The 18021-nt window shown below is 37.8% G+C and overlaps 1 protein-coding gene across 2 annotated transcripts in view; it reads right to left on the bottom strand.

Annotated features, from left to right (window-relative positions):
- PDZRN4 (PDZ domain containing ring finger 4) overlaps positions 1 to 18021 on the bottom strand; it is a 322510-nt gene that overhangs the window by 14228 nt on the left and 290261 nt on the right. For both annotated transcript variants that reach the window (XM_064491773.1, XM_064491774.1), the window contains 2 exons: positions 5950 to 6048; positions 3471 to 3533 (listed from right to left, as the gene is read on the bottom strand). In XM_064491773.1, coding sequence (XP_064347843.1) covers positions 3471 to 3533; positions 5950 to 6048 — 162 coding nt within the window. The remainder of the gene's footprint in view (positions 1 to 3470; positions 3534 to 5949; positions 6049 to 18021) is intronic.

The following is an 18021-nucleotide window of genomic DNA, read 5'->3' as shown; positions in this document are numbered from 1 at the left end:
TGTTTAACTCTTCTATATACAGTAGTTAGTATCTGCAAAACTGAAACTCCCAATTTGTCCCTTCCTACCCCCTTATGGGTAACCATAAGTTTGTTTACTATGTCTGTGAGTCTCTTTCTGTTTTGTAGATGAGTTCATTACTGTCTTCTTTTTTCTTTTTCTCTTTTAGATTCCACATATGACTGATACCATATGGTATTTTTCTTTCTCTTTCTGGCTTACTTCACTTAGAATGATGATCTCCGGATCCATCCATGTTGCTGCAAATGGCATTATTTTATTCTTTTTTATGGCTGAGTAGTATTCCATTGTATAAATGCACCACAGTTTCTTTATCCAATCAGTTGATGGACATTAAGCTTGTTTCCACGTCTTGCCTATTGTATACAGTGCTGCTATGAACATTGGGGTGCAGCAGTGCAATTTTGTAAAAGGACTTCCCATATTGATTCCTGGGGGCACACGTAATACCACCAGTCTGTGGCAATGACATCGCAAACAGAACTACCAGGCACTTGCAGAGAAGAAGCACATGAGCACTAGAACGTGCTCCCATGAAGATGGGCCATGGTTTCTCTTCTGCCTGACCCCGACCCTTTACCCATCTCGTGTGAGCATGTGTGTGTGTGGTGCCATTGGGTGAGGTCATCTAACATTTAACATCCACAGAGCACAACACTTAGAAAATCTTAGCTTCACCATGAGGGTAGGACTGTAGAAGTACTCTGCTTAGGTTATCATGAACAAGAAATTAAAATCACAATCGCTCTAACGAGATTCATCTAAATAAAAGCCAGCCAGGAAACTTCAAGGATGAGAAGAAACCCTCTCTCTCTCCTACTTTCATCTCTCTGGGAGAAGACTCATTAATTGTTCATTGCAGGGTATCCCATAATCTCCTCACCAGCCACATGGGAGCTGTTTGTCTATGGGTACAATTTTGTCACGATTTTCTTTAATATAGTTTTACTATCACAATTAAGACTTTTTGGTTTCTGGGTGTGCAGATAGAATTGAATCCTAGGCTTTTTCATGTGGTACATATTTATTCATTAAAAGTGACGTATTTGTCACTGAACAGAAACTAATCAGGCAGACCACAGTACTTTATCAATCCTGCTGGTGTTCGATGAACCAACTCCATTAAGGAATGCCTTATTATTCAGAAGATACTTTATCTGAAAACTTAATCTGTCCACAATAGAGCCAGGAATAAGGAAGTGTCAAAACATAGAGTATGCATCTCTGGAGACACAGGCACTTTACTTCTATCCAACTCTACCCACGGAATGAATAGATGTAATTTTAATAACTGTATTTGTGTATCTAGTCTACGGGGAGTGGTGAGCTGGAAACCAGGAAGGGAGCCAGTGAGAGTGGAGTTCAAGTGTAGGGTGTGGTGAGTAGATGGTGAAAAGTGACAGCTGGAAACAACAAGAGAAAAAATGACAAAACATAGACCCAATACAACAGGAAATGTAGGCCATTAGGGTCATTTAATATCAGGGCACAAAATCTTCCAGACCTTTCAGCCATTGAGCATTTTACCCTATTGTGCAGTGATTCCTGGGTGTAAACATGACCCTGAGCATCAAAAGAAGGTTACGTCCTTTTCAGTTTATTCAACTGCAGATATTAACAAAGTGAACAACACATTTAGAATGATTTCTAAATCAAAAACTAATGACATACGTTTGAAGCTTTCATTATGTGGATGACATGCTAAACGGTACCTTTATTTACAAAAGAGGATACACAAGCAAAGATTTACTGCAGATTTTTATTCTTGTTTCATTCACTCATTTATTCACATGAGTGTGAGAAAGACATTGAAAATAGAGTAGTAAGTAAGGCTAAGTCTTGGTTTCTCGATTCATTTCTCCTTCTCCTGAGTCACCCAGGGACAGACACATCTCATTTTGTTTAACTACGGGTCACCACCTAGGGCGCTCACTAAAGCAGAAATGGTATATTCTTGAAGTTTTCTGAAAATGAATAGGACCATGCTTAACCACTAATTTATACCTTTATTTTTTCCCAGTTGGAGGCTTAGTAGAGGGTCCTTGATGAATAAAGAGTTTTGTGTCCTCTCACTAGAGAAGGGAAGGGGTGTGGGGAATTGGTGTGATGTGGTGAGTGTCCACCTAAAGAAATGAGAGAAGAGCAGAAGACGGCAGATTCACCCTCTGGTATGTGCCAAAGGCAGCATGGGTGCCCCTTTTTCATGACAATGTCACACTGTATCTTAATCATCTGTGTATGCAGCTGTCTTCCTAATTACACAGGGAGTGCCCCCAAAGTCTGCAATGAAATCCTGTCTGTTTTTTTTTTAAATTGAAGTACAGTCAGATACAATGTGTCAATTTCTGGTGCACAGCCCAATGTCCCAGCCATACATATACATATATGCATTTGTTCTAATAATTCTGACATCTTGTCTATTTTTAAAGCCCTGGTTCTAGGTAGACAGTTGAATCCAAATGTATTGAGTTTAAAGAAACATTCTTCAGGGGTTCCTATCTGGTAAGGAGAGATGGGACCTACAGATCTGTCACAACAGCTAAGAGTTTTGCAGAATGTTTTAACGGTTTGTAACTTCTGCCTGTTTTGCAGTGGTGATCTGCGGTGAAACTCAACCCCAGAGGGCCTCTGTGCTTATTCTGGGTTAAACTGGACACAAGAGCTGGGCAGCTGCGTGTGTCTCCGTAGCCACTCTTAATGGGAGAGGACTCAGGAGGGACAGACAGGGTCAAGGCAGATTTAAAACTCTGGCTTTCTAAGTTTTTCCTGGTTTGGCCCAGAACTCTTTCCAGCTCTACCTGTTCCCTAAGAGGTGCTCACCATCTCTCTTGTTAAACTGAAATTTAAACAGACTCTATGTTTTCACACGTCCATGTGGATCAGAAAGCAGATTTCCTCCAACTGTCCCCAGCAACACATTTGTAAATAATTAAAACTCCTTTAGACTTCTCGACTTTCATAATAATGCAACATCGAGATCCTTATTACCTAACTTATTGCGGAGCAGGCAGTGATAAGCACTGTTGCTGCCGCTGGTAACAACAGCAGTTAATGCTTATGACTTACCCTGCCCTGTGCTGGGCATAGCACGTGCTCAGCCACATTTAAACTTTGCAACAATATGTTTTAATATTATCACTCTTTAAGATGAGGAAACAGGCTTACAGTGAGAGAGAAGGGAAGTGCCCAAGTAAGTGATAAGTTGAGTCAGCTGAGTCCAGAGATTATGGTTTAATCACTAATTATTAGCTAATCATTCTTAATAAACGGCACTACCGTTACTTTTGGGGAAAAAAAAAGTTTAAATGATAGCTTTTGATTTTGTAGGTGTTACTATCCAGAAACAAAGACAAATGATTTTCTCTAACATTTTACAAGGAACAAAATAAATTTAAAACTATTGGATGAACAGGCAGTAGGAAACTAAAGGAAAGAACTGCACCACGTACTTGCAAAATACGGTCCCCCTCGCGAATTCGGCCGTCTTTGGCAGCAATGCTGTTTGGATCTACCTGTAATGGACAGGACACACAGCTTCAACTGGATCTGCAAGATCGCCCCCCACCCTGGCACTTAAAAATATTTTTAGAAACCTGGCTCAAATTTTTAAAAACTGATTTATAGAGTGCATGCCAACTTTTTCTCTGACAAAAGAAATCACTGATTCTTAAAGTGTAAATGAGCTATTTTAGATTTAATAATAATAAAATTAAAGAGGACTAGAGGCAGAATATGATTTGTAGACCACTTTTCTCTCCCTCTTTTTCTTTTTTCCTTTCTTTTATCCTTTCTCCACCCCACCCCCCCCTTTTTTAACATCCATTCATTCATTTCTGTATCCCAGCTGTCAGACATGGTCTTCAGCTGACATGATCCTGTGCTGATGTTAAATACTAGGATTCTCTGGACCCAGGAAATTTACTTTCTGCTAGGGTGATTTTTAAATCCTGCCTTAGCTTTCTGAGAAAACCTGATAGCTAGACTCTAAGTCCATACTTATTAAAGAGATTTCTGTGTTATGAGCACATTAGTTTATAAAGAGATTTATAATCTAAGTAGCTCAAAAAGTGAGAAAAATAATACTATCCATGTAGATTATTACTGAATACTACATATAGCGTGAAGTATATTAATTGTAAATTATTTTAAAATAAATAGATATTTAAGGCTCTATTAAGAGTTCATCAACATTTTAGTGGGCCAAACTTGAATGATGACCTACTGTTCACTGGGGGTAATTCCATCAATCACATTTCACACGATGGCTTCAAATAATTTATTTGAGCTTATTCCAGTAAAGCCTTTTTCTTTTTCTTTTTTTTTTTTTTCAAGCAGAGTATTTCAAATGTAGCAGAAAGTTGATTCATCCTATCCAGATGTTAGATATGACTTTCTTTTTAGGTGGTACCATCCAATAAATGAGTTTTAAGTGGTCAGTCAAGAACAAAAGATGTTACAATTACATGTAAGATGTATATGGAAAACATTGTTTCCAAGTACATATGTTCCGTTCCTATGGCTTCCTTCCTATCCCTGAAAAGTGAAGTTCTACGCTGACATATTTAAATAGTAATTAGAGACTTCTTGGAAGGAAATGAGGGATAATTAATCAATTGCTTCCTATGTAGAAGCCATTCACAATCTAAAACTTTGTCTTTGGAACTCTAATCAAGCTGATAATCAAAATTCCACATTTGTACCTCTGTACATATTACAAAAGATAATTCTGCAGGTGTTTCCTTATACTTCCTCACTGTAACCGGAGCGATTATCTTTGCTGTATATTTAAAAGAGGCATGCTATGTAAGTCTAATATTCTTTAGTGATTTTTCCATAGCCAGAGCCAGTCAGTACATTCTTTGGTTAAAGTGATTAAGAGTAACATTTACATTTCTAGAGCTGTGTAGTTTTCTGAGTGCATTACTTATATCATCTTTTCCATATTCCAGTCACCTTTATAAAAGCAATGAGATAAACCTTGCTGTCCTAAGTTTCTAGTTGAGGAAGCTGAGGCTCAGGAAATTATGTCATATATTCAAGATCATGGCCAAGAAAACTTAGAACAGTAGCATGTAACAGCAAGTAGTATCTCATCTGTCTAACTTCTGAGTTCACACATATACATATATATATACACATACATGTTTTTACACACATATATACATGCATATATGGAGGAGTTAGATAATATATATGTATACATGTATATATGTAATTTAAATCATATGTATGTATAATTTAAAAATAATGTATATACATATTTGCATGTATATATAAATTTTAATCATATGTGTATAAAATTTAAAAATAATACTTTGCTACTTCTCATAAAATGATTCTTTTGGGAGTTTAAAAAAACACCTATATTAATAAATTTTGCCTCACATTTCTTTCTAAGTAATTAGCACAAAGGGTATTTCACATTTAAGTACCTCACTTTTTGAAAGGGATGAGGGGCTGAATAGAACAAATTAATGGATACACGTCTTGAATATTCAAATTTATCAGTCCTGTCAGCAGAGTAAAACATGTGATTATTGTGAATATTTGATTTAAAGCAATTAGTCAATGCTGTGGTTAACAGAACGGACCAAAGACACAGCAGGAATGGAAGGACAGATGTTTGACGATCAAAAATTTTGCTCGACTTCCTACTTACACATAGGGATTTATTCAAATGTAGACAATGTGAACATTTTCGCACTTTTCCTTACTGAGATTCTGGGGTGAAAGCACCCACCTTAAGTAGGCAGATAATAATTACAGGACTTGGGCAACATAATTTACTTTCCTAATTGAAAGTGACAAGTAATGGAACATGGCCAATTCTTCACATCCCAGCCTCCCAAGGATTTTCACATCATGAGTCATTTCACTCCCTTCTTCACAGTCTGCCTCCCCTAATCTCTCCTCCGCGGCATATCTTACCTCGCTGACATAAATGCCCGTGTCTTCTTCATCATCCGTTCGGTAACAGACTGTCAGGCCCAGCTTCTCCTGACTGCTAACACGACACAACTCGACCTCCTGAGAGACAAACATGCACAGAAGGACATTTATCTCCAAGAGAAATCCCGCAGTGGAATAAAGAACAAACTGATACTCTCTGGGTCATCCTGGGAAATTTTCATAATGATCGCCCAACATTTGAAATTAACCTATGTTACCAAAAATCCTCAAAAATTTACCCTCCACATGTATATCTGGATATTCAGAGCCAGCGTTTTAAATTTTCATTATAAAGTTGGAGATGTGCAATTTTTCTTGCATTAAATCATAACATTAAAATCACAAATGAAGTACAAATAGAATATATATAAATCGATACTATGGAATCAAGAAAATATTTGAGAATGGCAAAGTAGCAAAATGTTTCTAAAACTATTGAGAGTTATTGTGTTTTTATTTGCATTTTAATGAAACAAAATAAAGTTCAAATGAAAAAAGACTCTACTGGACTCTGCATCAATTCCTTTTTCGAGTTCTATACAACATGGTAATAAGCAAGAGTTTTGTGTAGCTCAGGCCAAGGTTTTCTATTATCTTGTAGCAGCTCTTGCCCTTGGAAAGAAATGGGTTCATCCAGGCCGCAGGGAGAGACATCAACAGCCATATGGGCAGAGGCAATGATTCAAAATGTAGCAGTAAATGAACAAGGAAGCACATTTACTGAAACACATGGCTACAGGGCTTGAAATGTCAGTCTTCATGTAATGTATATGGAATCTATTTCCTGATTTATGTTCAGCAAAATCATAATAAATTTCAGTGTATTTCATTTTTGTATAATGAAATAGACCGGTACCACTTTCAGAGGCAGATGACTTTAGAATATGTTGTGTAATTCCAAGCACTAAAACGCAAAGTGATGCTCTCATCATGGAGAACTTGCTCCTATTGGGTAGAGACTAGAAGGCCCTGAGTGAATAATCAGATGAGGAAGAACAGAATAGATTTAAATTGGAAGTGAAGGCTAGACCAAGTTTCTAAAATTCAGGCTTTGTTGGGGTTATGAATTCATCTGTCTTGTTTAATGGTCTTTGTCCAGTGTCTGGAACAGGGGTCATCTCAGTGTGGGGACTCAGTAAATGTTGGTTGAAGGGTGATGGCTTTTATTTCTAAATATGTCCTGGTGTTTGAAATTTTTTTGTAAAACAATAATTAAATAATATTTCCTCTTTAATTGGAAGTAGATTTTGTGTGTGTATATGTGTGAACGAAGGGAGGATTAGAAAGTTTGATAATAAAGTACCGATCTGAAATAGTTACAGGACTCAATAAAGAGAAACTCACTTAATGTCAAACTAGAGAATCTCTTCCAGCGCACTCCACTACAGTAAGAAGTAAATTCCCTTTCAACTTTGCATTTCAGTGAAGGCCTCGTTACTGGAAAATAACCACTTATTCTAATGACATGCCATAAACCATAGGTAAATCCTTAACAAGGATAGATTGTCATAAGTTCCAGTGAGCAATAATTTCATAGCAAATTGAATAAAATTTAAATCTTCTGTCTTGAGACCTGTGCTGCAGACTGCTGAAATACATGAAACTATGAGGAATTCCAACTCTCCAGCTGGTGGACAAAGACACTCCAAGGATTCTCCACTACAGAGGTTGAAAAGGGCATGGTGTGCGCTGAACAAAAAGGGAATAGAAGCTTTTTTCACCTAGAGGAAGGCTAGGAAAGGATGACATGCTTTGGCACCAGAAGCACAAAGTATACACCAGGCAAGGGCATTTTTCAAAATTGGCAACAGAGACTGCCTCCAGAGGGAATGGATACTTGACTAAAACTGTAACATGAGGAAGGAATTACAGCCGCAGAAGAGCTTCAGTTGCAGCAGTGAAGTAAACGGTTAAGGAGCAAAGAAGCTTGTGATTCTTAAGGGGCCCAGAGGGAAACCTAAACACCCCTCCAAGAATTGAGAGTGGGACCTTTAAATTAAAGTAAATGAGGAGCTGGAGTTGAAGCCGAATCCATTGACTTTCTTTCTTTCTTTCTTTTTTTACAGTTTTTTTTTTAAATTGAAGTATAGTCAGTTATAATATGTCAATTTCTGGTGTACAGCATAATGTCTCAGTCATGAAGATATATACATATATTCATTTTTCATATTCTTTTTCACTAAAGGTTATTACAAGATATTGAATATAGTTCCCTGTGCTATACAGAAGAAATCTGTTTTTTTTTTTTTATCTATTTTTATATATAGTGATTATCATTGACTTTCCCTCCAATAGCACCGGAGAAATGCCCTATGCCGTGGGAAGATGTTTTCAGAGGGAAGCGTTCCTTTCATGAGTGTTTCCTCTACATTCTCAATGGTGTACTATGGCTTGGTATTTGTTTAGAAGATGCATATCAAAAATGCTTTGCAATAAAATGGCATCAATCTATTAAAATAAAAAAGGCGTGATCCACCCATAAGACATCAGTAGCACAAATGAAAGCCTTTACCAAGAATCACTGGGGAAAGGGGAGCTGAGATCCTGAAGTCAAGATAACTTTTCATATTGAACCTAGGGAAAACTCTGAAGCAGGTTTCCTAGTTACTCACAGCACCTTTATTTTCAATATTCACCCCTCTCCCCCCCACTGACCTCTTTTAAGATATGGACACCCTTCTACTATTTCTTTTAGCTTCCTGGAGTTTGTAAGGTCTGCCCACCTAGGGAGCCACTGGCATTTCGGGCTTGTCATCCTAATTACCTCCTTGTGAAACATGGCATCTGGTGTGGTCTTCCATTCTCTCACACGTAGCTCTTGAGATACAAAGAAATTTGATAAAGAAATATTTCTTAAAAGGATCATTACTGATAATTATTTAAAATGTGGCCCATCCAGGGTCTGGTTTACACCAATAAAGACTGAAAATGCAAAGCCTTAATTCAAAGGACTGAACTTCTAGGGGTGGGATTCCAGGCTCCAAAGGAGATTCCAGTGAGATTTCCTGGATCCCACAAACCACCGAACACCAGTCCCAAGTGTGGACTTGCAGTTCTTTCTTTGGTCAAGAATGCTTTAGATACTGCATATTTCGTATTGGCACACAGAAGCATACATTTTTGAATCAAAGTTTCCTGAATTCTATAACAAAATAACTTGTAAACAGCTAGCGGAAGACCATTTTGTTTGTCTGAGGCAAAGGGGGCTTTGTAAAACCTGCTTATGTGAAAGGCATCTCTAGCAGGGGTTTCATTTAGTATTCCCTTCACAGGACACACAAGCCTCTGACTTCTGAAGAAACAACCTCCTGATAATAGAGAATGCTTTCCCTAACAACTCTCATACCTTTCCCTCTGTCGCAAGGAAGCTGCTTGATGAAAAACATAAAAGCGAAATGCTACCTCTGTACATTTTCTCCGCGGAGACAACTCTCGGGCATCTACAAATCAAAGCCAAGCCTGCACGGATGGCACCGCTAGCCATCCATCAGTCATCTGTGACCGGGGTGGGAGAATCACTTCATATACCTGGTGAAACGACATTAATTTTGGCTTAAATGTGCTTGAACATACCATGTTCCGGGAATATGTGTAGACCCTTAAAAAAATCAAATCATAATATCTAACCCTGTGAGAAATTGATTATATGGAGACTGAGGGTAGAGATTACAATTAGTAAAGTTTGCTGTGAAACATCCTTTGAATCACGGAAAGAATGGGATTTTTACATACATTGTGTGCACTACATGCTGAGAACATCTTAGTTTTTTTTTTTAATTGGGTCTCAGGTAGAATAAGGGACTTAAAAGGAAACACACTTTTGCTTTTTAGGTGAGGCTCTCTTGTTAGAAGAAGTGAGGCTTGACGCTGCCTGCAATGGCTTTTTAGGCAAATTGTTTCCAAACTCTAAAGAGTTCTGAGGCTCATGGCATGTGTGAGAAAATTCAGAGGTAGCAAGGACAAGTCTAAAGAAGAACCAGGGCGAGACAGGACAGTTGCCAATATCAACTGACAATCGGGGGAGAGAGGGGGCTATTGTGTTTCTGTCTTCCTTTGAATTTTGTTTTCCTGGTTTTCATTTATCAGACAATATATGTACTACTACACAAGCTTAGTATTAATCATATATCATTGTCTTACATTTTGTCATGTTGATTAGTAACTAGTGAAATATTATGCTTAGTTGTTCCAACAAAACATTGATTAAAAATGAATTAAGTTGGGAAGGAGGGTGGGAAGGGATAAACTGGGAGTTTGTGATTTGCAGATACTGACAGGTATACATAAAGCAGATAAACAAGTTTATACTGTATAGCACAGCAAAATATATTCAATATCTTGTGGTAGCTCACAGTGAAAAAGAGTATGAAAATGAATATATGTATATTCATGCATGACTGAAGAACTGTGCTGTACCCCAGAAATTGACACAACATTGTAAACTGACTATAACTCAATTAAAAAATAATAATAAATGAATTAAGCGGGAAATATGAAAACTTTAACCCCTCACTGGACTGTGAAAATATTGCTTCAAAATATCACTATCTCCTGGAGAGGGAAAACCAGATACCTAACTTAGTAAGAAATAAACGACAAAACTCCTGGAATGCCCAAATCACCATGGCAGCAACATTTCAGACTCACACACCCCCAACTCCAGACATTCATAGCAAGTTCCTGCAGCTCGTAACTAAGTCACATTTTGTAGAGACAATAAGAGGAAAGCAAAAACACGTGGTCCTGTCTTTACATTTACACCCTAAACTCAACTCCTCACTCAACTGCTTCCTCTTTTCAATGACATTGTTGTGAAATACAGGCAGCGTTTAATCCCCGATTTCCTGTTCTTAGAGACTTTCTATTTCTGGTTTCTTTGGGAAATAAACCTGTCACATTTTTCTAGACTCGGGTTCTCTGCTTCTCACTGTGGGCTCTGAGTCACCTTAGGAAGTCTTAAACTACCCATTTGGAATGGATTTTACACCTTAACAAAGGGAAAAAAAAAAGTTAATTTTGTTTATACTTTTAACTTGGGGAGGGAATGGCTTCATGGGGCCAGTAATTAATAGTCCGTGCCATGAGTTCTGGACCAGGAATAGAAACGGGAAACTTAAAATCAAGGCGAGTATGAGAAGTGGTGCTCCAGTTTTGTACCGTTACCTCTGTGGGGGCAACTAAAGGACCCGGCCAGCTGCATGGGCACCTGTCCTTTAACGGGCTTCTAGCCAGTCCTGCTCTGTCTGAACCAGAGAAACAGGCTGTTTACATCAGATATGTTTTTCCCTTTGTATTTTGAGACTGTATCTTTTGAGAAAGCTGCCGTTGTTTTCAGGTATCATGCGGTTTACCTTTGTAAGAATCCAGAAATCCAGTGTTTTTCACAGTTGACTCTTGAGATTTGAAGAAACCTTTAATGATATTCATTAGCTTACGAGTGGCATTGCTAAATATCCAGTTCCTCAATTTTGTGATTTATTTATATGTTAGTTGTTGAGGGAGTTTCCATCAAAATAGTTCAACAGACTCTAGCAATGCACAGAAAAGACAATTCATAAAGCATCGTTTCCATAATTGCTTTACTTTTAAAGTATCCACGTTAAGCATTCCATGCTGTGATCAGCTCAGAAACTCTGCCATTCCTGCTAGACCTTGAACCTACGATCCTTCCACTCTTCACCATCCCTAATTCCCTCATGCCCTCCCCTATCTCCTTCCCTAGTCTGGAATCGCAGTTAGTCATCGTAAAAATCCACAACTCCCTTGTTGTTCTCTGCCTCCACCGTATCACCCAGCAAAGGTCAACCACTCTCAAGCCCAGCTCTCCCCTTCCTTGTGTTCCCACCTAAGCGGCTGTGCAGTCCGGATGACAACGCACAGCCATGCTGACCACAGTGACGCTTTCACTGTACATTCACTCCCACGGATCTCAAATGGGCTAGCAACACTGCCCGGCAAGCGCTCGCACTTCCCTTATTAAGCTACTCCTCCTTCCTCAATTTTCCAGCAGAACCTGCCCACTCTCAGTTGATGACCACACTTCACAGTTCACTGGATGCTAGCAGATGATTACTGCCTCTACTTTCCAGTTTCCCAGATGAGTATTTCACATCCCTTCTCTCTGCAATTCTTTCATGGTACCTTCTCTCTCTTCACTCTTAGCCTGTCATCCTCTTCCACACCTCAACGGAGAAAAAGGGAGCCAGGGAATGGAAACTGTTGCATCTTCCCGGCACTCAGGGTATTCATCTAAGTTTATCTTTACCCACCATCTGGGCTGTAATTCTGTTACAGTAAAAGAAAGATCTCTAGTTCTATCAAAGGCCAATGCTTTCATTCACACTTGGTAAACTATTCCTTTTCTAAATTTTCTCAAGATTTTTTTTTTCCTCCAGGAATTATTCCTTCTCTTTCTCATGCATGATCAGTTTCTTTTTCCTTAGGAGATCATTCCCATTGCCAGGCACACACACACACACACACACACACACACACACACAAAGCATTAATATCATCCAGATGGGATGGGGCAGGAGGAAACCCAAAAGAGAAGGTGGTCAGCTCTAAACTGAGGACTTCTGAAAGAAGCAAATAGCAATGCCTTGGAAGACATGATAGAATTGACATGGTGCTCACCAAGGCTGAGATTCCAGGCAGAGGATATTGACCATGTAAAGGCACAGAAATAGGAAACAGCACGTCATGTTAGAGGAGATTTAAGGAGTAAATGTGTGTGATGCCAGGGGTTGAAGATTGGTGTGTGTGAGGGGTCATGGTGGAAAAGAAAACTAGAGAAGCAGGCAAGGGCTAGATTATGGAAGAATGACCACACTATATTAAGTAATTTAGACTCTGCAAAAAGTAAAGAGGACTCATTGTAAGAGAAACAATGCCGTCGGATTTGCATTTTGGAAAGATGGCTTCAGCAGTACCATAGTGGGTAAGTTGCAGGGATTAAGAGATGGGAAGACAAGTTGGGAATGTTACCAATTCATGCAAGAGAAGGTAGGGGCTTGAATGCAAACAGTGTCATGTCGGCTTAAACACAGTTACTATGTATTTCTATTCTATTGATGAAGAAAATGATGCATTCAGATACGTTACATAACTTGCCCAAAGTCACACAGCAAGTCAGAGACAGAGCTGGGTTCAAGTTCTAATTAAAGGACTCAGCCTGAATTCTCAACAGCTCCATCCTCTAGTTCCATTTATAGCTCCTTCTCATTTTTCAGTTTTCAGCTTAAATAGCATCACAGATAGTAGCCGTCTTGTCACTCTTCCTGAAGTAGAGTCCCTTAAATTTTCCACGGAAATTTCACTGATGCTAGGTAACTTCTTGACAATGAGGATTATTTCTTTTTCTTTCTTTTTTGTTAGCAAATTTATGTTTTATTAAGTGGCTTACTTTTTTATTGTTTTTTTTATATTAAAGTATAGTTAGTTATAATGTGTCAATTTCTGGTGTACAGCACAATGTCCCAGTCATGCATATACATACATATATTTGTTTTCATTTTCTTTTTCATTAAAGATTATTATAAGATACTGAATATAGTTCCCTGTGCAATACAGAAGAAATTTGTTTTTATATATAGTGGCTAACATTTGCAAATCTCAAACTCCCAAATTTATCCCTTCCTACCCCATTTCCCTGTAACCATAATTGTCTGTTTCCTCCTCTAGTCTATAAGCTGGTATTTTGTCTGTTATGTTTATCATTATATCCCACAAGCCTTAGACATGACACAAGGAAACCCAGCACTTTGAGAGAGTGCCCTGCCATCGTCTTTGCATTCCCAGTGCCAACAGAATCTGGGAACCTATGAGAAGCCCGATAGGCATTTGTTGGATGAGTTAACTACTACAGTGAAGTTGGATGTAGGCTATAATTGCTTTTCCTCTATGTGTATCTCCGTGTAATTGTATTAGGTTAGGTAGACTATATTCAGAAAGCTGTTCAAACAAAAAATGCGACTTACTCTCTTAACATATCAGCCAGAAAATTAATCAGAGGGAATTGTAAAAAATAAGGCCAAATTAACTCTAAATTACTCATTCTAAGAATTCCTCTGGGACATTTAGATTTTACTTACTCGTTTTGCTCACCTGACACTTTCTTACCACCTGCTTTGTGCCAAGGCCCTCACTGCGCACTGGAGACTTTTATGTATCAACCATGGTGCTAAATGTTTTGTGAATAACGTCTCACTGAGTTTTACAAAAATATGGCAGGCTAACGTGGTGCATCAGAGTTATTTATGGTCTAACCAACATTCATTTTGTCTCTTTTTGGAAACGTGACCCTAAATTTCTTGTGCAGGATTTCACCTTCTTCTTTCCTTGGCTATATGTTTGTTCAAAACTGATTTCTGCTTCAGGGGAAGTCATGTGACCTAGATATTAGCCAGTGAGTGTATGTTTATTTCCTTAGCTGTAGTAATCATTTCAAGGATAGATATTTGATACAGTTCAAGCCCATCGACATCAGGCCTAAGACTTCTGTATATTGGGATAAAGCAGCACAAAGCTTTACCTTACCACAGTTTATAGAGCCTGAGGGTAGAGTCAACAAAGAGGAGAGAAAAGCCAAAAGATGGAGAAAGACTGAAATTCTGCGGCATCATTTGAGCACCTGGATCAGGTTATACCTAAAACAGTAAACTTCTGGAATTTTCAATTTGAACAGCTAATATATCTCCTTTTTCTCCTGAAGTATTTGTTTTTGGTCTTCTCCTCCTCCTTCCTCTTCTTCTTCTTCTTCTTCTTCTTCTTCTTCTTCTTCTTCTTCTTCTTCTTCTTCTTCTTCTTCTTCTTCTTCTTCTTCTTCTTCTTCTTCTTCTTCTTCTTCTTCTTCTTCTCCTCCTCCTCCTCCTCCTCCTCCTCCTCCTCCTCCTCCTCCTCCTCCTCCTCCTCCTCCTCCTCCTTCTTCTTCTTCTTCTTCTTCTTCTTCTCCTCCTCCTCCTCCTCCTCCTCCTTCCCCTTCTTCTTTGGATCAGCGTCCCAATTCATTTTGGTAGATTAAAGTTCATCTTACAGATAAGGGAATTCAAGGCCAGCATTAAGTGATATACCTAACTAAGGTCACTTAGAAACTATTTGTCTGAGTCAGAAATGAAACATAGGTCTTTTTTTCCCTTTTACTCCAAAGCTTGTTTTTTTAATCAATATACTTTTTAAGGGAAAAATTGGGAGTTTGAGATTTGCGGATACTAACTACTATATATAAAATAAACAACAGGTTTCTACAGGGAACTCTATTCAGTGTCTTATAGTAGCCTATAGTGAAAAAGAATATGAAAAGGAATGTATGTATCTATATGGAAGATTGAAATATTATGATCTACACCAGAAATTGGTGCACATTGTAAACTGACTATATTTTAATAAAAAAATACACTGTTTGAGTCCAATGGTTATTTAAGAGTGCATCGTCTAGAATGAGACTTAAACACATAAAAAAAACTCATGAAAGTGCAATTGGATAAGATACATGGTAAAAAGAGAGATGAGATGGGCCAAAAGAAAGTTCCAGAGAGAAGCTACCTTTGTGTGGAGAGTGAGAAGCTCAGTGCAGCTATAGCAAAGGGTGCAGAGGGGAATATTAACAGATGATGCTAGAGAGGTAGGTTAGGACCAAATTCCAAAGATCTCATAACTGAAGTCCAGGGCAGAAAAGAAAGAGAGAGGTCAATATGCGAAATTTGAGAGTTTCCATCTTCTATAAACCACAAATAGTTATGAAACTAGGACTATTGAGAGAAAGCAAGGACTTCATTTTCTGGTATTCAACTGAGGCAGAAGCATACATTTTTATGTTTAATATTGATTAGATTTTAGGAAAATTAATATAATCATAATTGATTTCATAGAATTATTTGGAATGAAAATTTAGACACAGTTTAACTTGTCTTCCATCTTTTATTAGTAGAAATGAGTTTCCTTCATTCATCTGGTAACTTAATGGCAGAGCTAGGATAGAAATCAAGTCTCTTGACTTTCATTCAATTACTTTTTAAAAAAAAAAATTTACTGTTATCTCACTGGTTCTTCTATTACTCTTTAAGTAATTTTCATCAGGAATGGAGGGTTGGGGATGTGCTGGGAGGAGAATGCGTTGAGATGGGAAAATCATTGCAGGAAGTGAGTGAAGCTGATGGAAGCAGGTTACCCAGGTGACATAGTGGAGGCTGGGACAAGGTTGAGAAGTGATGTTAGCTATAAAGTAAGCAGAATCTGGGTAATAGGACTCTAGGAGAGAAGGGCTGGCGCTGACTTTTCTTTTTTCTTTTCTTTTTAGTATTCTTTCAACACTTTGTGTCTACAGCAGATTTAAAAAGAAGAAATAGCACATCAAACTTTTATGTAAAAGTACTGTCCATTCTCTGAAAGGCTCAAACACCTATTGTCATTCTCACAGCACTGCCTTTCACCCCATCCTGCTGTCTTTATTGTATCTCCACTCCGGGCATTTGTAAGCTGTCTTTTCTTTGAATTACTGAAAGTAGCTTTTTCAAAAGAAAGTGTTAACAGCATTTCCTTGATATTAGTCATGTGCTTTCTGCAAAGTAAATCATTGAAAAGGACAGGTGACCCTTTGTGCGTTGGTAGCCCCCGATTCAATGACGGTATTTCTTGGTTACGTTCACCGTCTGCTTTTGAGTTGGCCGTGTTTTCAGCAAAGGAGATCAGTTAAAGATATACCGTCTACTGTTTGGGATGCTGTTATAAAATTAAAAAAAAAATCATTTTGAAGAGGTAGGCATATACTGGAGAAAGGCAAAATATCTTTTACTTAAATATAAGACAATCTATAGCGACTCTGGGTGATGGAGTGAGCACTGTAGAGGAATGAAAGCAGAATCCACACATTCACAAAATGATCCTCAGGAGCAATTAGTAAACTAGGACTGAAATAAGGTATAAATATCAACTTTAGGTGACAAAGGGTTATCACTTCTTTATCTAAAAGAAAACAATGTCATTGGAAGCCAATATTTTAGAATATTGGAAGTCCTGTTAACTAATGGTACTGAAGCTGAGACACTGCTTGTCCCTTGAGAGGGAAGACACATGGGTCAGGACAGAGTGACAAAGAAGGCAGGATGAAGAGTGACAGGGCTGTTAGTCTAAGATTGACCCAAGAAGGAGTATGCTTTATACTTAGGTTTGGCAGGTAGGACTGAAAGACTGCTCCAAAGGGCTCAGAGTTTAGTAGAGATGGTAGATTTACTGTGAACTTGGGCTAAAATTTAAAGAAAGGAAAGATTCTGGGGCATGATAGCAAACACTCCTTTTTAAACTTGAATTTGAGATATTAATCTAAATTTATCAGATAATATTCCATTTGTCATGCTCCATGTTGGGTCACTATGTTGACCTGTGGAAATTTTTTTGCTAAAAATATTGCAAACCTAGTGTTTTCTTTATAGCATAGGTAGGGAAAGTAATTGTAAAGGGCACACAGAAACTACAAAGATTTTACATTATAAAACACTGCATAGAATAAATATGTTCCTGAAAGTAGATCAAAGGAAGAAGTTTTTCATGGTTTATTTTATTTTATTTTATTTTATTTTATTTTATTTTATTTTATTTTATTTTTAACATTTTTTATTGAGTTATAGTCATCTTACAATGTTGTGCCAAATTCCAGTGTAGAGCACAATTTTTCAGGTATACATGAACATACGTATATTCATTGTCACATTTTTTTTTAACTGTGAGCTACCACTAGATCTTGTATATATTTCCCTGTGCTATACAGTATAATCTTGTTTATCTGTTCTGCATATGTCTGTCAGTATCTACAAATTTTGAACTCCCAGTCTGTCCCTTCCCACCCGCCTTCCCCTTGGCAACCACAAGTTTATATTCTATGTCTATGAGTCTGTTTGTTTTGTATTTATGTTCATTTTTAAAAAATGTTTTTATGTTATTTTTATACCTAACATTTAAGCCTTGGTTGAAAATATGATCAAATAATGAATTGAATTTTCTTCTTACTACACAAAAATCCAAAATACTGTCTGCCTATTATGATCATTCAAAAAT

This window comes from Camelus dromedarius, chromosome 11, assembly GCF_036321535.1.
Source record: "Camelus dromedarius isolate mCamDro1 chromosome 11, mCamDro1.pat, whole genome shotgun sequence".
Classification (NCBI taxonomy): domain Eukaryota; kingdom Metazoa; phylum Chordata; class Mammalia; order Artiodactyla; family Camelidae; genus Camelus; species Camelus dromedarius.
The sequence above is the reverse complement of the archived record's forward strand: the minus strand, read 5'-3'. Positions and strand labels throughout refer to the sequence as shown.